Source organism: Oncorhynchus mykiss, chromosome 13, assembly GCF_057628025.1.
Source record: "Oncorhynchus mykiss isolate SJ-2025 chromosome 13, ASM5762802v1, whole genome shotgun sequence".
NCBI lineage: Eukaryota > Metazoa > Chordata > Actinopteri > Salmoniformes > Salmonidae > Oncorhynchus > Oncorhynchus mykiss.
In genome coordinates, this window is record NC_143034.1 from 38,741,262 (window position 1) to 38,764,474 (window position 23,213).

Consider the following 23,213-nt stretch of genomic DNA (forward strand, 5'->3'; position numbering starts at 1 on the left):
AATTGAGTGTATTTAAACTTCTGACCCACTGGGAATGTGATGAAAGACATAAAAGCTGAAATAAATCGTTCTCTCCACTATTATTCTGACATTTCACATTCTTAAAATAAAGTGGTGATCCTTACTTGGATTAAATGTCCCGGAAGTTTAAATGTATTTGGCTAAGGTGTATGTAAACTTCCGACTGTATGTAACTGTATGTAATTCACAAACATTCTAAGAAGTTATGAAAACATGAAAATGACCATATCTTTAGTGGTCATTTGTCAGATTTTCTTTTTAAAGTGGCATATTCTTCCTTGGGTTTTGTACAAATAGATTTGAATAAGATTTACCCACCCAGACCCTCCCCTATAGGTTCAGGTTTTGCGGCCGGAGTCCGCACCTTTGGGGGGGTACTGTCACGTTCTGACCTTAGTTCTTTTGTTATGTCTTTGTTTTAGTATGGTCAGGGCGTGAGTTGGGTGGGTTGTCTATGTTCGTTTTTCTATGCCGTTAGTTGTCTCTGATTGAGAATCATACTTAGGTAGCCTTTTTCCACCTGTGTTTCGTGGGTGTTTATTTTCTGTTCTGTGTTTGTATTTCACTGTTCAGGACTGTTTTTGTTTCATTCTCGTGTTTTATTGTTTTTGTTTGAGCATTCGTTTTCATTAAAAGAGAATATGAATACTTACCACGCTGCACCTTGGTCCTCCTCTCTATCTCCCAACGACGAACGTTACAGTGATGCACGTGGCAACCATCATTACACACACCTGCGACCAATCATTAGGCACACCTGGACTTCATCCCTACCCTGATGACTTCCCCTTTATCTAGCACTGTAGTATTTATCATCCGGCAGTATTGGTTCTGTTATCATGTCCAGACGCTTCTCCTGTTTTTTATTTGCGTTATGTTCATTAACCATTAAACTCACCAACGGCACCTAATTCCTGACTCCCTGAGTCTCCTTTACAGTGTGTTTGTGTGAGACAATTATAATTTAACAGCAGTGCTCCAAAGGCTACTTTCTGCACAAATACTAATAATAAATAGATAAATAGTTATGGGTCCTCTTAGGTGATCAAGATCACATACATGCTTCAGAAACCTCTTTCTCATCCCAATGTGAGATTTGATCTCTCTTCTCCTCTGGAACACTCTGAGACGCTAAACCTGCTCTGAGAGGAGCCCGCTCCCAGCACCTTACCTCCTACCATAAGACGATCTGCCAGCCTACTCCTCCAATCATCAGAGGCGACCTGAAGGGCATCGACAAGGAGCAGCTCAGAAGACTTCTGAAAACAAAGAATAGGCCCAAGCTCCTGTCTGAGGCATTCTGCCACAACGTGACCTAAAACTGTAAAAGTTATGTTTCAGACAGAGGGTTCGTCATGATACTCCTGGGTGTGGAGGAGAGAGACTTCCCCATCGCCTACTCCATTGTGGTCCATGAGAAGATTGAGATGTTTGAGCGACTCCTGCGTGCTGTGTGTATATTCATGCGTGTAGACCAGAAATCCTCAGATTAATTCAGGACTGCAGTAGAGGCTGTTGTGTCTTGTTTTACCAATGTGTTTGTGGCAAGTAAGACAGAGAGTGTAGTTTACGCATCGTGATCTCGAGTGCAGGCAGATCTAAACTGTATGAGGGACCTGTTGAAGTCACCTGTCCAGTAGGCGCCGCTCCCAGCTCCCAACAAAGACGATTATGGCAATACTGCTTAAGACCTCTGGTATCTGGTAGTGAAACCATGCTCTGATGTGCTACAATGGATTTACTGACAAGACTTTGTCATGAGCGTATGAAGGACCCTTTATAATACCTTAAGAATAAAATATGTTTTGTCAACTGATATGAAATGGTGCATTTAGTAAGGATCATTATGATATGATTATATGACATTATAAGGGGGTCTTGAAAATGCATTATAACAGCATCATGCAGGCCTTCGTAACACAGGTAACACACAGAGACAAAGCTCAACATAAGGCATGTCATAAACTCTTAAGATACGTTCTTGTTGATAATCTTTTATTTACAATTCATAGAGAAGACTTGAAGCTCATTGTACTGTTTCAGAAATGCTGCTCTGCTTCTGAAACAGCACGCTGAGTTGAACATACATAACCTGCAAGGTCCACACATGTCATTTAATGTCCCCACAAGCCATTCAAGGTCCCTACAAGTCTTCCAGGTCAGATAGAGTTGTTGCGAAAGCTGGCCATTCCATGGGGCAGCAACTAACTTTCAGAGCCCACCCCTCACTGTTGGCTGCTCAGAATATCTGTGATAATGGTTCAACACAAAAGTCTTACATCCATTCAAGCGGTGTCAACATTATCTCATCCAGTTTACACTGTTTTCACATTTCAATGTAGAATTGTGCACCATTTGTGTTGGGCGAGAAAAATGACGTTCCTCAACTATGTAAGCAACAAACCCTGTAGTCCTTTGCCTATCATTGTCAGCATTCTTCTCACAGTCTGGCAAATTATTAGTGATTATGCCTCATCTGTTTGGGAAGGGACTGGTTAATGGGTTTGCTAAAAACTTTGTACAATTTGATTGCCACAACTGAAATTACCAATCGAATCCATTGGATCTCATAGACTGTGGATTACAGTTTTTTTCAATCACTTTGGTGCAATTTTCACAAGTATGTGGTACACAACTCCAAACACAAAAATCTAAACAGATAATGAAAATGGCTCATGTTTCAAAACTTCCAGCATAAATTGATGTCAAATTGATACATTTGGGTAAAAATGTAGACATTTACAGTGTTCAACAGTTATAAAACTATATATGTTAACTAGGCAGTACATAATTGTGGTTCAGTCATTTTGAGCAGTTTGATTAAGTGATAGTTTATAGTATTGTTAACAAATAACAAGAAACTAATATCAAAAGTAAAGTGAATATTGCATTTTGAAAAGCAGATATATATATATTGAATATTTATCTAAATTGAAAAGGTGATATGGTGCAGTGAACAAGTGACGTTGTGAATTTGTTTGTTGTACTCAGTCAATTAAAAATGTGCTTAAAGTTTTGAAACATGAGCGATTGTGATGATCTGTTTTGATTTTTGTGCTAGTTGCGAAAATTTACCACATACTAATGAAAATTGCGCCAAAGTGATTGAAAAAAACAACAATTGAAAGTGGTAGTTCAAATGACTATATGGTGAGCCTATCATTATCTGATGTATTGGTGACAAAAAAAATGTGCTTGTGGTATTTGAGGAAAACTTTGATTTTGCATTAATGACTCAGGGGTGAAAGATGTGTGAAACCCCGATGAATGCACAGTCAAAAGTTCTGAACATAAGATAGGGGGCATTACACATGTTATCAGTTTAGAGTTTTGTACTTAAGAGTTTTGAAAATATACCACTTACATCTGAAAAAAAGGGTTCTTGCTTTCAAAGTGATACTAGTATTTTTATACAATGTCCATTTGATTCAATCTTACCAAACCACCAATAAGAAGTATGCCTTTTTCATATATATGGTAATATATACACACATGTTTTATGTGTGTGTGGTATGCCTGTGTGGGTATTTACGTTGTTTCATGTTATTCACTCTCATGTTGTTCTCCATGTCTTGGAGAGAGAGAGAGAGACAGCGAGAGAGAGAGAACTAACAATTTGTGTGTGTACTTGTGTACGGGTGTGTAGGTCCATATGTATGTGTGAGTTTGCCTGTGTGCACATACAAACACACATAAATAACACATCATAACACCTGCACCTTGCATAACACCTCGATAAAGGATGATGAGAGTCCACAAAAGAGCAACAAGATTCCCACATCTCACTGAAACACTATGTTGTCATCTCTGGTTTCATAAAAATAAAGCATCTCCTCTTATATTGGTTTTCAGTCAGCAACAAAATGTCCACACCAACAATTCATCCCCCCCCGAATCTACAGGGGCCACTCAATTCTCTCACACTGCTCATACCGCTCATACTGAGGACTCCCGTGCGGTTTTGGAGTGCAGGGCCTTGGTTTGGCTGAGGAAGGGGTAGGTGGTGCTGAGGCAGCCTGATGCCACGGTCAGTCCCAGGCTGACCCAGGCGCAGAAGATGGACCAGCCGTAGCCATGGTCCACGTCGCCGGGCAGTCCGTAGATGAAGGGTGGGTTCCGGGAGAGGTCATAGGAGACGCTGGCGGCGTAGGTGCACAAGGAGATGGTGCAGAAGATCCCTGGAGGGGACAAATTGTAACTTCCAAGATTTTTATTAAAGAGACAATGCAGGATTAAAATAACAAATGACAGGTTAGACAGTTGAAGTAAGATCATGAGGCATTTCTAAGTTATATTCTTCAATGGCTATACATATTATTAATTTAAAAAATTAATGAGTATAACATAAATAAATAAAAAACACAAGTTGAAAGGAAATCTAAAACACAACTGAAATAAAAAATTATCCGCCCTATTGTAATGTTATAAATATGTTATAGGAATGTTTGCATACAACCATAGAAGTAGTCTCCTGTTTGTAGCGATGAGCTATTATGAATGCTTGTGGCATGTTTTATTATGCATATTAACACCTGTCTGTAAGGTATTATGAATGCCTCTGTATCCATTAGGCATTTACAAATTCTGCTAAAAAAAGAGCCTTTACTGTATGTGTTAGATGAACACTTTGGAGGAAGATTTGGACGAGAGAGAGAGTGTAATAACGGAGCTGTGAGTCAGGAAGCAGGTGCAGGTGAAAAGTTTAATAAAACGACAAAATCAGAAACGAGACAATTCCATCGGGCTATACGCTGGTACATAAGAATAATACCAACTGGTGAGAAAACATAAGAGAGTGACATATAAAGGGGAAGAAATTATGAAGGTAATGAAGCCCAGGTGTGAATCATAATGATTAACAGGTGCGCGTAATGATGAGTGCTAGGTGTGCGTAATGATGAATCCCAGGACCTGTGGTTAGTATTCTGGCGATGTCGTACGCCGGAGGGGAGGAGCAGGAGAAGATGTGACAGAGAGAGAGAGAGATAAAGGGGGAGAAAACTAGAGATATAGAGATAGGTTGCAGTAAAAGAGGCAGAGAGAGACAAAAGTTGAAAGCTGCCATCACAAATAAACCAACAATGAAAGGGAAAGAGAACCACACACTCTCTATATCTCTCTCGGTCTGTCTGTCTCTCTCACACACACACACACACACACACACACACACACACACACACACACACACACACACACACACACACACACACACACACACACACACACACACACACACACACACACACACACACACACACACACACACACACGATAGGTAGGTCGTTGGCAATGAAAGCCCTAACACACACACAGGAGAGGTAGGATGTTGGTAGTTGGCAGGCGTTGTACCTGCCATGAGGAAGAGCAGGCCGGAGACATGCTGGGTGAGGCTCTCCTCCCAGAAGAAGCCCACTGTGGCCACAATGCTGCCACACAGCAAAACGGCAGCCGCCATCCCCAGGAACCCCGCCGTGATTCGCCGCAGATCTGAGACACACACACATATAAACATAGCACGCACACGCACGCACACACACACACACACACACACACACACACACGCACACACACACGCACAAGCACACAAGCACACAAAGATACAGACACCAGCATACACAAAAGCGTACATATAAGCACACATGCACACACACACACAGACAAACACAAAGCGTACACACACACACACACACAAGAGCACAAACACGAGTGAAAACATTAGCACACATGCACACACCAACATTTCCATGACAACCGCCCCCTGGTAAACCCGCTCGTGCTGCCCGTCAACAGTCTCCAAACAAACACGGGAAAAAACACAAGTTTTTGTTAGGTAATACTTTTCTTTTGGTCTCCCCTGTCCTACATTTGTTACAACCCTGTCATAAGAATGACATGACGCCTGTCATAACATAAAATGGCCAGCCACGACTGTTAAAAATAGGTGAATTTGAATGATTTCCTTAATGCATCATGACAGCATTGTGCCTTGTTTTCAGTAAACGTTATGGCAAGCATTATGTCACTCAACACACAACAGTTTTATAGTGGGATATGTTGATGGTAATATTCAATTCCTGCAACTTATGATATACTGCAACAACATTATGACACATTGATCATAAATCACATATCCGATACTTTCCCCAAAAATGTTTAGGCCTACTCTGCATCTCATACATTTGTCAGATCGAGTTGCAGTATCCTAACACAGGATCAAACTCGAGCAGGAAAAACAATGTCAGCGTCCCAAATAACACCGTATGCCCTTAATAGGGAACAACTGTGCACTCAAAAGTAGTGCACTTAATAGGGAATAGGGTGCCATTTGGGATGCTGCCACTGTCTAAAGATGGCATGCAGACAAAGAAAACCAATCGTATTTTGACTTTGATGAATGTTCTTCCTCAGACTAGTTGTGCAGTAATAATAGACTGTGTGGCGTTAATATGTTTTTCTTGTATAAGCTGACATTTACTTCCTCCCCGTGAACATTTTCCATAACCATGTAGTAATCCACTCGTCAGGGGTTGGACATTGGAGTAGGAATACTAGCTTCGAAAGGTTAACTTAACATATTCACCATGTGGGTACAGTAGTAGCCTTATTACAGATCATGGATGTCTGATGAGATCACTAGGGTTGTCTGAAGGTTCTAAAGGTTCCACAGCATGAAGCCAAATTAATATGGAGCACTGGTATTTGGACTTCCACTGTTATTTCATTATCAAACCTAGACACAACAGACATAACCTTTAGTCTACAGTACTGTATGAAGCATTGAAAAACATTTAAAAAACACACATACAAAACATGTAAATATTTATACAAAAAAAACACACAATACAAGGGATGAGAAGAGCAAGAACAGTACAAATATTCCCCAATAAATAATGGAAATAATATGGGTAGGGATACAATGCTATTGTTTGAGCAAAGATGGTGGTAGAATTGTCCCCGTAAGATGAAATTTAGGATCGCTACGTTTTTGCACCAACAACTACCTGGAAAAGCTGATCTTAAAGGACCATAACACTACTCATGACAGACGTCAGACTATCCCGCCGCAGACACCAACATAGAGCAGTTGTGGGGCACCTGGAATCAAACTTCTCACATCACACCAAGGCCATCTATCCATTGTTCAAAATACTTTTTGCTCAGACCCAGCCGGAAATGAGCTAGCATTTTCTACCTCTGGTCCGTTAGGGGAAATGGGGGAAATGAATGGGAAAGGAGTGGGATTTTAGGATAAACACTGGAAATAAGATCTGAAGTTAACACAAGCTTAGGTGATCTTATGTGTTTTGTTCTATGAGATAATATCAGTAAGACTGCGTGACCTTTATGAATTATAAAGTATTTATGTGCTTTGTGTGCTTATTTTGATTACATAAATGCTTAAAAATTAGCTGAGGAAGATTATCTCATAGAACGAAATGCATAAGATCTCATAAGCCTGTGGCCTTATACCACAGAATTTTTTTTTTTTACATTTATCCAACCCCCCCTCCAAAAAAAACATACATTTCCCCATAGGCTTTGGCCAACGATCCATGGTGCAGTTAGCCTCCTTTAGTTCCTACATAAAGACACGATTACTATTTCTCTCTATAAAAAACTGCTAGCCATGCAAGAGGTTTTATTGCAGGTGGTTGTGGGACGTTCAGTCTGCAATACTTACGTAAGAGATGCCATTCATCTTGCTGAATGGTTCTCGTCAGGTTGAGCGGGATGTTTCGAAGCCGAATGGGCTGAGAGAAATGGTACTTGACAGTTGTGCATCGGTCCGCAATACCTGTGGAGAGAATGGGTTACTAAAAAGCTCTACGTTTTAACATTAGAACGCATTATTTTAGTTTCGTAAAATCTTTGCCCAACTTGCATATCTTTACTTGTGGTTACCATAATTACATTTAAAAAGGGATTACACTGGATTTTTACCTACAGCCTACTCCACATATTTCAATTGAAAGAAAGTTTGAGAAAAATGTCTAAATTAATTCAAAATAAGATGTCTTGATTGCATGTGTCTTCACACCTCAGAGTTAATACTCGGTGGAAGCACCTGTGGCAGCCATTACAGCTGTGAATAATATTCTACCAGCTTTGCACAACTCTTAGGACAACATACAGTACCAGTCAAAAGTGAGGACACACCTACTCATTCAAGGGTTTTTCTTTATTTTATTTGTTTTTACTATTTTCTACATTGTAGAATAATAGTGAAGACATCAAAAATATGAAATAACACATATGGAATCATGTAGTAACCAAAAAATATATTTTATATTCTTCAAAGTAGCCACCCTTTGCCTTGATAACAGCTTTGCACACTCTTGGCATTCTCTCAACCAGCTTCATGAGGTAGTCACCTGGAATGCATTTCAATTCAACAAACAGTGAACAGTATTCATGCATAAAAAACGAATAAAATAATTGCAAGTTTGAATTCTGTAAAGTTAGTGTGGGAGAGGTGGAAAAAATATTGTTATTGATCAATAATGACAAACCTCCCGACATTGACAACTTAGATGGAAAGCTACTGAGGATGGTAGCTGACTCTAAAACCACTCCTATCTGTCATATCTTTAGTCTGAGCCTAGAGGAAAGTCTTTGCCCTCAGGCCTGGAGGGAAGCCAAAGTTATTCTGCTACCCAATAGTGGTAAAGTGGCCTTTACTGGTTCTAACAGCAGACCTATAAGTTTGCTGCCGGCTCTTAGCAAACTGTTGGAAAAAATTGTGTTTGACCAAATATTTCTCTGTAAACAAATTAACAACATACTTTCAGCATGCTTATAGAGATGGGCACTCAACATGTACTGACTGCACTGACACAAATGACTGATGATTGGTTGAAAAAAATTGATAGTAAGAAGATAGTGGGAGCTGTACTGTTAGTTTCAGTGCAGCCTTTGATATTATTGACCATAACCTGTTGTTGAAAAAAACCTATGTGTTATGGATTTTCAACCTCTGCCATATCGTGGATTCAGAGCTCTCTATCTAATAGAACTCAAAGGGTTTTCTTTAATGGAAGTTCCTCTAATGCCAAACATGTAAAGTGTGGTGTACTGCAGGGCAGCTCTCTAGGCTCTCTACTCTTTTCTATTTTTACCAATGACCTGCCACTGGCATTAAACACAGCATATGTGTCCATGTATGCTGATGATTCAACCACAGATAATAAAGTCACTGAAACCCTTAACAAAGAGTTGCAGTCTGTTTTGGAATGGGTGGCCAGTAATAAACTGGTCCAGAACATCTCTAAAACTAAGAGCATCATTCCCTAGGTTCTAGACCTCTGACCGCTGAATCTGGTAATGAATGGTGTGGCTGTTGAACAATTTGAGGATACTAAATTACTTGGCGTTACCTTAGATTGTAAACTGTCATAGTCAAAACATAAAGATTTAATGGTTGTAAAGATGGAGAGAGGTCTGTCCGTAATAAAGGGATGCTCTGCTTTTTTGACACCACACTCCAAAAAGCAAGTTCTGCAGGCTCTAGTTTTGTCTAATCATAATTATTGTCCATTTGTGTGCTGCAAGGAAAGACATAGTTAAGCTGCAGCTGGCCCAGAACAGAGAGGCATGTCTTGCTCTTCATTGTAATCAAAGGGCTGATATAATACTATGCATACCAGTCTCTCTTGGCTAAGAGTTGAGAAGAGAATGACTGCATCACTTCATCTTTTTATAAGAAACATTAATGTATTGAAAATCCCAAATTGTTTGCATAGTCAACTTACACACAGCTCTGACACACACACTTACCCCACCAAACATACCACCAGGGGTCTTTCACAGTCCCCAAATCCAGAACAAATTCAAGAAAGCGTACAGTATTATATAGAGCCATTATTGCATGGAACTCCGTTCCATCTATTGATGCTCAAATAAACAGCAAACCTGATTTAAAAAAACAGATAAAGCCACACCTCACAGCACAATCCCTCTCCTCTATTTGACCTAGATAGTTTGTGTGTATGCATTAATATGTAGGCTACGTGTGCGTTGTTTTAAATGTATGTAGTTCTGTCCTTGAGCTGTTCTTGTCTGTTAATGTTCTGTATTATGCCATGTTAAATGTTTTGTGTGGACTTCAGGAAGAGTAGCTGCTGCTTTTGCAACAGCTAATAGGGATCCTAATAAAATACCAAATTGGTGTGCCTTGTTAAAAGTTAATTTGTGGAATTTCTTTCCTTCTTAATGCGTTTACGCCAATCAGTTGTGTTGCGACAAGGTAGGGGTGGTATACAGAAGATAGCCCTATTTGGTAAAAGACCAAGTCCATATTATGGCAAGAACAGCTCAAATAAGCAAGGAGAAACCACAGTCCATCATTACTTTAAGACATGAAGTGCAGCCGCAAAAACCATCAAGGTCTATGATGAAACTGGCTCTCATGAGGACCGCCACAGGACTGGAAGACCCAGAGTTACCTCTGCTGCTGAGGATAAGTTCATTAGAGTTAACTGCACTTCAGATTGCAGTCCAAATAAATACTTCACGGGGTTCAAGTAACAGACACATCTCAACGTCAACTGTTCAGAGGAGACTGCATGAATCAGGCCTTCATGATTGAATTGCTGCAAAGAAACCACTACTAAAGGACACCAATAATAAGAAGAGACTTGCTTGGGCCAAGAAACATGAGAAATGGACATTAGACTGGTGGAAATCTGTCCTTTGGTCTGACGAGTCCAAATTTGAGATTTTTGGTTCCAACCGCTGTGTCTTTGTGAGATTTAGAGTAGATGAATGGATGATCTCCACATGTGTTGTTCCCACCGTGAAGCACGGAGGAGGAGGTGTGATGGTGCTTTGCTGGTGACACTGTTAGTGATTTATTTAGAATTCAAGGCACACTTAACCAGCATGGAGACCACATCATTCTGCAGTGATACACCATCTCCTCTCGCTTGCGCTTAGTGGGACTATCATTTGTTTTTCAACAGAACAATGACCCAAAACACACCTCCAGGCTGCCAACAAGTGCTCAGCATATGTGGGAATTCCTTCAATTTTGTTGGAAAACCATTCCTCATGAAGCTGGTTGAGAGAATGCCAAGAGTGTGCAAAAGCTGTTATCAAGGAAATGGGAGTTCTACTTTCTACTTTGAAGAATGTCCATTTAAAATATATTTTGATTTGTTTAACACTTTTTTGGTTTAACACTTTTTTTTTACATGATTCCATATGTGTTATTTCATTGTTTTTATGTCTTCACTATCATTCTACAATGTAGAAAATAGTAAAAATAAAGAAAAACCCTTGAATGAATAGGTGTGTTCAAACTTTTGACTGGTACTGTATATGGCATAATGCCTTATTATAATGGTTTATAATCATGTACTGTATAAAAGTTGAATTTAACGTTGAATTTCATAACAGCTTTATGTCACTGATGGTTAACAAAAGCCTTTGTGTCATAAACCAGGCATTTTTATGTGTCGGGTCACATTGTAAAGGGCCATTGCAATACTCAAAATATTTTTTTACCCTCATTAACTGCCTCAAACTGTGACATTTGAGAGAGCTCTTGTATTTCCATGCAATGGCTCACTTGGTTTGAAAAGGGTAAACACTTTAACATTTACTTGGCTTTGAAGCAACCTATGACTTGGGTTGTCCAGTTTCCCTTACACGAATGGTAGGCCTAGGTCTTCTGTAGAGTTTAATTGGTATAGTAATCAACTATATGCAGGACAAATTAATTTAACTTGGCCTGTGCTGTTGCTTACTTTGTTCTTTTTCCAAACTGGACCGATTTAGACAGGTTCACATAGTGAGTGCTCAGTAAACACTTTATAAGGTACCCTTTCACATTTGTTTATGATGCATTTACAAATGATTAAATAACTGTTATAAGCCATTTAGAAAAATGAACTTTATAAAGGCAACCTATAAAGTGTTACCAAGTTACCTTTGCTGCTGTTACGGTGTCTCTGTATGTGAGCTACTGTAAAATGTTGTCTCTTTCTTGTACGAGAGTACAGTAGACGCCCCATGAGTCCTACGTTGCCGGTGAGAACGTCTGTCCTTATTTCAAGCTGAGCTCCCACAACTTGAATCTATCTAGACAGTTTACCATCGAATGAAGCCCTGATGCTCTTTAAAACACTTTTTTTATTCAAAATCTTAACACACATTCAAAAGCTCTATCATAGGTCTTGTGGTCCACATCTACATAATGCATGGGAACCGCTACCATTTCATACTTGGTAGAAATTATGAAACATCATCATGTGCATATTTGAGCAGGCACTTTGAAGCTGACACATGTGTTTGATCTCTCACTGTGAACGTGAGGCGTGTGAGGCTGCGAGCCGAGCATCTGCATCTCACGCTCAGAGACTCGGGAGGTTGTTTGTTTATTTACAGTAACCAACCACCGTGCCTTTGCATAGATATGAGTAGCTCTGCTCGCAATCCCTGACTGTGTCCCAAATGGCACCCTATTCCCTATACACTCTTAGAAAAAAGTATTATTCGATTGTCCCCATAGGAGCACCCTTTTTGGTTCCAGTAGATAGTGATAGTGCTGACGTCATCCACGTATTCCTATGGAAAACTCCCGATTGGCACATGAAGCCAGAAGTATGTTAATTTTAAGCATGCCCTATTGCTAAATGGGGCTGAATGGCACTAAGGATCATAGTGAAAGTGGCTGTCACGAGCAAAGGATCATGGTCGATGTAATCGTTTTCATCCTGCCTGAGAGAGTCAACTGGGAGCATCCTCATATCCCATGATTGGTCTGTGTCAGCACGTGGTCCTGTGTAGTTGTAACGGTTTTTGTCATCTGAGGAAGAGGAATCGGACCAAAGCGCAGCGCGGTAAGTGTTCATGCTTTTTAATGAAACTGAACACTATAGTAAAAATAACAAAGAGAATAACCGAAACAGAAACAGTCCTGTAAAGGTGCAAAACACTAAACAGAAATAAACTACCCACAAAAACCATGTGGAAAAAGGCTACCTAAGTATGGTTCCCAATCAGAGACAATGGTAGACAGTTGTCCCTGATTGAGAACCATACCCGGCCAAAACAAAGAAATACAAAAAACATAGAAAAAAGAACATAGAATGCCCACCCAAATCACACCCTGACCAAACCAAAATAGAGACATAAAAAGCTCTAAGGTCAGGGCGTGACAGTAGTAGTCAGACTGGATGACTATTTAATTAAATATCTCAATTCGTAACAAACTTCACGCTCCAGACAGGACACTGGGAGCCTGGGTAAAACCCTTTTTGGTTCCAGGTAGAACCCTTTTGGGTTCCAGGTAGAACCCTTTTGGGTTTTATGTAGAACCCTCTGTGGAAATGGTTTTTAAGGGAACCCAAAAAGGTTCTACCTGGAACCAAAAAGGGTTCTTCAAAGGTTTCTCCTATGGGGACAGCCGAAGAACCCTTTTAGGTTCTAGATCGCACTTTTTTTCTAAGAGTGTATAGTGCACTACTTTTGACTATTGCTCTATGAGCCCTGGTCAAAATAAGTGCACTACATGAAATAAGGTGCCATTTGAGATGCAGCCACTGAGTAAATAAGATGCTCATTGAGGCATTATGCTGCTATTTAGGTCCAAGAAGGTCTAAGAGGCAACTCCTTTGGTATGAGGTTGAGTAGCCTTAGTCTACACACTTAGAAAAATAGGTGCTAAGTAGAACCATACAGGGTTATTTGGTTTGTCCCCCTGGGGAACCCTTTTTGATGCTGAATAGAACCCTTTGCAGAGAGTTCTATTTAGAACCCTAAATGTAGGGTTCTTCATAGAACCCCCTGTATATGGTTCTACCAAGAACTCTTTGTGAAAGGTTTTGCCTAGAGCCCTCTATGAAGGGTTCTACCAAGAACCATTTTATCATCTAAAGGTTCTTCCTAGAACCATCTATAAATGGTTCTACTGAGAACCCTTTTATCTTCTGAGGGTTCTTCCTAGAACCCTATATGAACGGTTCCACTAGGCTTATTAGCTTTTAAAATCAAATTATTTACGGCAATATTGTGTGTAATATGTGTAATTCCTATTGGAATCCAGACAGAGATAGACAGAGATAGGATATCCAAAAAGTGGAATTGTTAATCATCTGCAACTTGCTTACAGAATGACTGCCAGGGTAGGAAAGATTGAATGCTGAGACAACTTCAATCATCTAAATTGAAACAACAATCTCAGTAATAGGTGAAATAAATCCCATTACTAAGAGATTGGATTAGTTTAGAAAATGGTATGTTATTTATCTCTGTGTAACATAATATTTATCAAGCGATCAATGTACATGCAAAAACACAGATATTACGGTAAAACAAGCAATTCTGAAAATCTCCCTGCAATAGAGCATGCTGCGAAATATTATATGCAATGTACAGTGCATTTGGAAAGTATTCAGAACCCTTCCCTTTTTCCACATTTTGATATGTTACAGCCGTATTCTAAAATGGATTGCATTAATTGTTTTCCTCATCAATCTACACACAATACCCCATAACGACAAAGCAAAAACAGGATTTTTTGCAAAATAAATAAATTATTCCGACTGTTTGCTATGAGACTCAAAATTTAGCTCAGGTGCATCCTGTTTCCATTGATAATCCTTGAGATGTTTCTACAACTTGATTAGAGTCCACCTGTGGTAAATTCAATTCATTGGACATGATTTGGAAAAGCACACACCTGTCTATATAAGGTCCCACAGTTGACAGTGCGTGTCAGAACAAAAACAAGCCATGAGGTCAAAGGAATTGTTCGTAGATGTCCGAGACTGGATTGTGTCGAGGCATAGATCTGGGAAAGGGTACCAAAAAACTTCTGCAGCATTGAACGTTCCCAAGAACCTACTGGCCTCTATCATTCCTAAATGTACATTTGGAACCACCAAGACTCTTCCTAGAGCTGGCTGCCCGGCCAAACTGAGCAATCGGGGAGAAGGGCCTTGGTCAGGGAGGTGACCAAGAACCCGATGGTCACTCTGACACAGCTCCAGAGTTCCTCTGTGGAGATGGGAGAACCTTCCAGAAGGACAACCATCTCTGCAGCACTCCACCAATCAGGCCTTTATGGTAGAGTGGCCAGACAGAAGCCACTCTTCAGTAAAAGGCACAAGATAGCCTGCCTGGAGCTTGCCAAAAAGGCACCTAAAGGACTCTCAGACCATGAGAAACAAGATTCTCTGGTCTGATGAAACCAAGATTGAACTCTTTGGCCTGAATGCCAAGCGTCACATCTGGAGGAAACCTGGCACCCTCTCTACAGTGAAGCATGATGGTGGCAGCATCACGCTGTGGGGATGTTTTTCAGTGGCAGGAACTGGGAGACTAGTCAGGATCGAGGGAAAGATTAACGAAGCAAAGTACAGAGAGATCCTTGATGAAAACCTGCTCCAGAGCGCTCAGGACCTCAGACTGGGGTGAATGTTCACCTTCCAACAGGACAACGACCCTAAGCACACATTCAAGACAACGCATGAGTGGCTTAGGAACAAGCCTCTGAATGTCCTTGAGTGGCCCAGCCAGGGCCTGGACTTGAACCCGATAAAACATCTCTGGAGTAGAGGTTGACCGATTATGATTTTTCAATGCGGATACTGATACCGATTAATCTGCCGATTTTTTTATATATATTTTTGTAATAATGACAATTACAACAATACTGAATGAACAATGAACACTTTTATTTTAACTTAATATAATACATCAATAAAACAATTTAGTCTCAAATAAATAATGAAACATGTTCAATTTTGTTTAAATAATGCAAAAACAAAGTGTTGGAAGAAAGTAAAAGTGCAATATTTGCCATGTAAAAAAGCTAACGTTTAAGTTCCTTGCTCAGAACATGAGAACATATGAAAGCTGGTGATTCCTTTTAGTATGAGTCTTCAATATTCCCAGGTAATAAGTTTTAGGTTGTAGTGATTATAGGACCATTTCTCGCTATACCATTTGTATTTCATATACAGTGCCTTGCGAAAGTATTTGGCCCCCTTGAACTTTGCGACCTTTTGCCACATTTCAGGCTTCAAACATAAAGATATAAAACTGTATTTTTTTGTGAAGAATCAACAACAAGCGGGACACAATCATGAATTGGAACGACATTTATTGGATATTTCAAACTTTTTTAACAAATCAAAAACTGAAAAATTGGGCGTGCAAAATTATTCAGCCCCTTTACTTTCAGTGCAGCAAACTCTCTCCGGAAGTTCAGTGAGGATCTCTGAATGATCCAATGTTGACCTAAATGACTAATGATGATAAATACAATCCACCTGTGTGTAATCAAGTCTCTGTATAAATGCACCTGCACTGTGATAGTCTCAGAGGTCCGTTAAAAGCGCAGAGAGCATCATGAAGAACAAGGAACACACCAGGCAGGTCCGAGATACTGTTGTGAAGAAGTTTAAAGCCGGATTTGGATACAAAAAGATTTCCCAAGCTTTAAACATCCCAAGGAGCACTGTGCAAGCGATAATATTGAAATGGAAGGAGTATCAGACCACTGCAAATCTACCAAGACCTGGCCGTACCTCTAAACTTTCAGCTCATACAAGGAGAAGACTGATCAGAGATGCAGCCAAGAGGCCCATGATCACTCTGGATGAACTGCAGAGATCTACAGCTGAGGTGGGAGACTCTGTCCATAGGACAACAATCAGTCGTATATTGCACAAATCTGGCCTTTATGGAAGAGTGGCAAGAAGAAAGCCATTTCTTAAAGATATCCATAAAAAGTGTCGTTTAAAGTTTGCCACAAGCCACCTGGGAGACACACCAAACATGTGGAAGAAGGTGCTCTGGTCAGATGAAACCAAAATTGAACTTTTTGGCAACAAAGCAAAACGTTATGTTTGGCGTAAAAGCAACACAGCTGAACACACCATCCCCACTGTCAAACATGGTGGTGGCAGCATCATGGTTTGGGCCTGCTTTTCTTCAGCAGGGACAGGGAAGATGGTTAAAATTGATGGGAAGATGGATGGAGCCAAATACAGGACCATTCTGGAAGAAAACCTGATGGAGTCTGCAAAAGACCTGAGACTGGGACAGAGATTGGTCTTCCAACAAGACAATGATCCAAAACATAAAGCAAAATCTACAATGGAATGGTTCAAAAATAAACATATCCAGGTGTTAGAATGGCCAAGTCAAAGTCCAGACCTGAATCCAATCGAGAATCTGTGGAAAGAACTGAAAACTGCTGTTCACAAATGCTCTCCATCCAACCTCACTGAGCTCGAGCTGTTTTGCAAGGAGGAATGGGAAAAAAATTCAGTCTCTCGATGTGCAAAACTGATAGAGACATACCCCAAGCGACTTACAGCTGTAATCGCAGCAAAAGGTGGCGCTACAAAGTATTAACTTAAGGGGACTGAATAATTTTGCATGCCCAATTTTTCAGTTTTTGATTTGTTAAAAAAGTTTGAAATATCCAATAAATGTCGTTCCACTTCATGATTGTGTCCCGCTTGTTGTTGATTCTTCACAAAAAAATACAGTTTTATATCTTTATGTTTGAAGCCTGAAATGTGGCAAAAGGTCGCAAAGTTCAAGGGGGCCGAATACTTTCGCAAGGCACTGTACCTATGACTATTGGATGTTCTAATATGTACTTTAGTATTGCCAGCCTAATCTCGGGAGTCGATAGGCTTTGAAGCCATAAACAGCTTGAAGCATTGCGAAAAGCTGCTGGCAAACTCAGGAAAGTGCTGTTTGAATGAATGCTTATGAGCCTGCTGCTGCCTACCGCAGCTCAGTCACACTGCTCTATCAAATCATAGACTTAATTATGATATAATAACACACAGAAATACGAGCCTTAGGTCATAAATATGGTCAAATCCGGAAACTATCATTTCGAAAACAAAATGTTTATTCTTTCAGTGAAATACGGAACCGTTCCGTATTTTATCTAACGGGTGGCATCCATAAGCCATAATATTGCTGTTACATTGCACAACCTTCAATGTTATGTCATAATTATGTAAAATTCTGGAAAATTACAACGCAAGAGAAGTGACACAATTTCCCTAGGTAATATTGCCTGCTAACATTATTTTCTTTTAACTAAATATGCAGGTTTAAAAATATATACTTCTGTGTATTTATTTTAAGAAAGGCATTGATGTTTATGGTTAGGTACATTTGTGCAACGATTGTGCTTTTTTCGCAATGCGCTTTTGTTAAATCATCTCCCGTTTGGCTAAGTTGGCTGTCTTTGTTAGGAAGAAATGGTCTTCACACAGTTCGCAACGAGCCAGGCGGCCCAAACTGCTGTATGTACCCTGACTCTGTTGCACAGAACGCAAGAAAAGTGAGACAATTTCCCTAGTTAAAAGAAATTCATGTTAGCAGGCAATATTAACTAAATATGCAGGTTTAAAAATATATAATTGTGTATTGATTTTAAGAAAGGCATTGATGTTTATGGTTAGGTACACATTGGGTGCAATGACAGTGCTTTTTTCGCAAATGCGCTTGTTAAATCACCTGTTTGGCGAAGTAGGCTGTGATTCAATGATAAATTAACAGGCACCGCATCGATTATATGCAACGCAGGACAAGCTAGATAAACTAGCAATATCATCAACCATGTGTAGTTAATAACTAGTGATTATGTTAAGATTGATTGTTTTTTATAAGATAAGTTTAATGCTAGCTAGCACCTTACCTTGGCTCCTTGCAGCACTCGCATAACAGGTAGTCAGCCTGCCACGCAGTCTCCTCGTGGAGTGCAATGTAATCGGCCATAATCGGTGTCCAAAAATGCTGATTACCGATTGTAATGAAAACCTGAAATCGGCCCTAATTAATCAGCCTGAAAATAGCTGTGCAGCGATGCTCCCCATCCAACCAGACAGAGATTGAGAGGATCTTCAGAGAAGAATGGGAGAAACTCCCCAAATACAGGTGTGCCAAGCTTGTAGTGTCATATCCAAGAGTCCAAGAGACTCAAGGCTGTAATAGCTGCCAAAGGGTGCTTCAACAAAATACAGAGTAAAGGGTGTGAATACTTATGTAAATGTGATATTTTTTTTATACATTTGCAAAAATGTTTAAAAACCTGCTTTGCTTTGTCATTATGGGGTATTGTGTATAGATTGATGAGGGAAAAAACTATTTCATCAAATTTAGAATAAGGCTGTAACGTAAAATATGGAAAAAGTCAAGGGCTCTGAATACTTTCCTAACGCACTGTATATGTGGTTCTATGTCGAACCCTTCTTGCCTTCCAAAGAATCATCAAAGAACCCTTTCTTCCAAAAACGGATGTTTTTAGGATGTTAATAGTTCTAGGTAGAACCCTTCGCCTTACAAAGAACCCTTCTTCTGATCAAAACGGTTCTTGGTATAACCCTATCCTTCCGCAAAGAACACTTTTGGAACCCTTTTTTCTAAGAGTGTATATGGGCACAATCCTTCACAGGTATCAAATTAAATCAACATTGACAGAAATGAAAGGGTAGGTGTTGAAGCTTGAGATCCTTCACATGACACCTTATCTGTTTTAAATGCAAGGTGGCAAGTGGGTTTCGGTGACATTTAGCCCCTGGCTTAATCAGGGTGACATTAATCTTGATGGACTGGACACCGTGGGGAACCGATCAACCTTTTGAGTTTCAACCTTAAAAAGACTTTGTAGGGACTTGAACTTCAGCACATTGGGCATGAATTCACCGTATCAGTTTTAGAAAAGGTTTATTCTGGCGTTTCCCTGAAGGAGAAGTCTTTATGGTTGTAGGTAGAACACTTTCAATCAAATTAACCTTTCAGATCCCTTTTTTTCCATAGAGATTATTCTTAAGAACCCTGTAGGGTTCCATGTTGAACACATCCCCGTAGAATAAAAAATGGCTTCAAAGGGGTTTCCTTGTGGGTAAAAAAAGGTGCTATCTGTCCCTTCCTGGTAGAACCCTTTTGCTTCCAAGTAAAACCATTTTGGAATCAAAAAGGGTTCTCCTTTGGGTGCAGCCAAAGAACCCTTTTGGGTTCTGTCGTCAATCAACATTTTTGGCTTTTGTAGCCCTATCGATGGCTCTATTGACGATTTAACTGGGATAACAACATAAACAAACATTTCCCAGGCCAGTCTACAACGATTACCACTGTGGGAAAATGAGAGGGAAATAAATGTAAAAATGTTCCTCATAAATTAGCCTACTAATAACCTAAATCATTAGGCTATAATTTCTCAGCACCCTCATCATGATTCGACAATTATAGAAATAAATATAGCCTACTAAAGCAAGCCTTGGCAATGAGTTTGAAATGGCAATTCATGTTCCTGGAAATTAGTTTGGGCGTGTATAATCATGAGCCCTTGTGCATATGAGCCCTCATAAACCTTGTTTTGACGCAATGCACGTATGCAGAATCATCACCACAGATGGAGCTACCTCGATTAAAGGAATGCAAAACAGTCCTTGCCTAATAGTCACGGATCATTGACAGCAAATTTCACAACTGTTTTTCTTTTCTCACACTTTTTAGTGTGCACATTAAAACTTACCCTTTGATATGAGTTTATCGATATCTCGGTCCATGCCTTGAAAGTAGCATTTTCTCCACAGTCCAGAATATGTGGAGAACAACGGACGCCCACATTCCGTCTCAAGAATCCCCATCCCCAGTATCGCCCTCCAGTTCTCAAGCAATTCCTCCTCTCTACTCCCGACGTGAATCGGCTTCATTAGCGCCACGTTCCGTTTGGAGTTACCGCTGTCCACAAGAGGCAAGTGGTATATTGGCATCTCCCTGTTTTTCTGGTCGTTAGAATCCGACCCATACTCGTCGCAGTTCTCCTTATGCCTTCTGGTGTCTGTCTCGTACCAATGGTCGGTGAAGATAGCGGTGACCAGCAAGAGTAAAGAGACAACGCTCATGGACAAGCTCAGAGCCGTTGCAAGAGCTTGTTTCTCCATGGTTTGAACATCAGCGCTCGGCGCTATGCGCACAGTTTAGACGTGTTGACAGTCGGACGCCCTTCTTCCAGCACCTGCTATTCCAGTTACTAAGCATTTTTACGCATCCTCTGACCTGCGAGCACGGTCCACAGTCGAGAGCGCATTGGCATTGGCTGCTTCCCATTCGCGGGTTGCTGATACGGAAGATACAGCAACACAGGTGGATCGGTACGGTGTCCGCAAGCGTGCTGGGTGTGGGCTAAACTCCGCACTTGCCTCTGTGGTCGAGATTACTAGTGTTTACCTGCATAAACCACACCACCCCTCTCGCTCTTTCCCTCTCCTCAGCACCTGGACTTGAAGTCGTGTCCTCTAAAACTAAAGGTTCCTCCTATTCACATGGAGAGGGAATGACCATCTCCCGGAAGCGACACACAGCTTGTGTGAGGGAATGTCAAGGTTGTCCTACTCTTTCAAAGTCAGCCATAAAGATGGGTGTGTCTTTAAGATAAAATAATGGTTTCGTATGACTCCAAGGCTCCAAATGTAACTTAACCCTTGCATCCTTATTTTGATGAAACATCAACACTCCCAATACAACAAGTAACAAGTTACAGTTTGACAATTTTAATGTGTAAAACTTAAATTACTCTCTCTCTCTCAGATGCACACACATACATGACACACGCGAAACAGGCCAAAACATTTGTCTATGTACCTACCCCTGAATGAAATGAATACTAAATAGAAACCTTGAATCTCCTTTCGAGTGCGGACCAGCTACACAATGTTGGAAGATGCACCTGTTTATGAACGCAATGGTCACACAAACTTTCAAGGAATGATATGAGCCACTACTGCAGTACTCTCTCTCTCTATATATCTTACACACACACACACATATGCACTACCAAACAATTGACTCCTATTCAAAATGATATTTTCACTAACCCTTAACCTAACCTTAATCCTAACCCTAACCTTAACCCAAACCCCTAATCCTAAACCAGACCCTAACTCCTAACCCTTAGTCTACCCCCTAACCCTAATTGTAACCCTAAACCTAACCCCTAAGCCTAAAATAAGATTTTTCTTTTTGGGAAAGACTGTCGAAAAGTCCCCAATTTTTCTTGTTTTACTATACTTGTGAGGATTTCTGGTCCCCACAAGGACACACACAAACAATGGACATATCAAAGTGAACTAATGAACGGAGTTCATGAACTGTATGTAAAGCTTTCAGGGGACATATACAAAATGTCAGGATTTTCATCAATCCCCTATCTGTCCCCAAACAAATGAAATATACATTTCAGCATCATGCTATTGCAATTCTATTCGGTGTCAACAGAATTGAGCTCATAGTGATGAAATAATTGCCATCAAACGAGCATTGGTGAAATGGATTTGTGGGTGTTTACTTGGCTTGTTTGATCTGCGCCTTTGCCTGCTCTAATAATGGCCCATTAAAATGGAGCCTGGATGTGTGCCTGGCATGACAAAAATTACATAAATAAACATGTAAATGGGGATGACAAGGATTGCAATCTGTACTGGTGGAGTGGACATGAGAAAACATTGAGCAATTAAATTGGTACATTTGCTAGGTTAACCAAACTGGTGCAAATTACAAATCAAATTACATTTTATTTGTTACATGCATTGAATATAACCTTAGTGAAATGCTTATTTACAAGCCCTTAACCAACAATGCAGTATTCAGAAAAAGAATTGTGTCACGCCCTGACCTTAGAGATCCTTTAAATTCTCAATTTGGTAGGTCGGGGTGTGACTATGTTTATATTTCTTTGTTGGCCGAGTATGGTTTCCAATCAGAGGCAGCTGTCTATCGTTATCTCTGATTGGGGATCATACTTAGGCAGCCCTTTTTCCCACCTTCTGTTGTGGGATCTTGTCTTTGTATGTTGCACTCCTAACTTTACGTTCGTTGAGTTGTTTATTGTTTTTGGTGGAACATTTAAAATGAAAGAAAATGTACGCCTACCACGCTGCACCTTGGTCTCATTCCGACGACAGCCGTAACAAATTGTTTAAAAAGTATTTACTAAATAAACAGAATTTTTTTGAAAAATGTAAAAGAAGAAAATAGAAAAATATCAAACAATTAAATAGCAACAATAGAATAACAGTAACGAGGCTATTTACAGGGGGTACCGGTACAGAGTCAATGTGCGGGGGCACAGGTTAGTTGAGATAATTGAGGTAATATGTACATGTAGGTAGAAGTAAAGTGACTATGCATAGATAATAAAAAGAGAGTAGCAG

General features: G+C 40.1%; 1 protein-coding gene across 2 annotated transcripts; it reads right to left on the bottom strand.

Annotated features, from left to right (window-relative positions):
- Window positions 1-1,999: 1,999 nt before the first annotated feature.
- On the bottom strand, window positions 2,000-21,380 carry LOC110486078 (transmembrane protein 178A). Of its 2 annotated transcripts, XM_021557417.3 has the most exons (4): window positions 20,534-21,380; window positions 7,703-7,816; window positions 5,371-5,508; window positions 2,000-4,199 (listed from the first exon to the last, which is right to left on the bottom strand). In XM_021557417.3, the coding sequence occupies exons 1-4, from the start codon at window positions 20,943-20,945 to the stop codon at window positions 3,958-3,960; spliced, it is 906 nt and encodes a 301-aa protein (XP_021413092.1). In that variant the 5' UTR covers window positions 20,946-21,380; the 3' UTR covers window positions 2,000-3,957. The 2 variants fall into 2 exon arrangements, with proteins under 2 accessions (XP_021413092.1, XP_090052277.1); XM_090196151.1 differs by lacking the exon at window positions 2,000-4,199 and having other exon boundaries at window positions 4,705-5,508.
- Window positions 21,381-23,213: the final 1,833 nt, after the last annotated feature.

Excerpts from the sequence above, each read along its gene's own strand:
- LOC110486078 (XM_090196151.1), bottom strand. The coding sequence starts at position 20,945 with ATGGAGAAACAAGCTCTTGCAACGGCTCTGAGCTTGTCCATGAGCGTT. Across the intron at positions 7,817-20,533 it reads CGATAAACTCATATCAAAGG|GTATTGCGGACCGATGCACA; the intron begins GTAAGTTTTAAT and ends TTCTCTCCACAG. Across the intron at positions 5,509-7,702 it reads AGATGAATGGCATCTCTTAC|ATCTGCGGCGAATCACGGCG; the intron begins GTAAGTATTGCA and ends TGTGTGTCTCAG.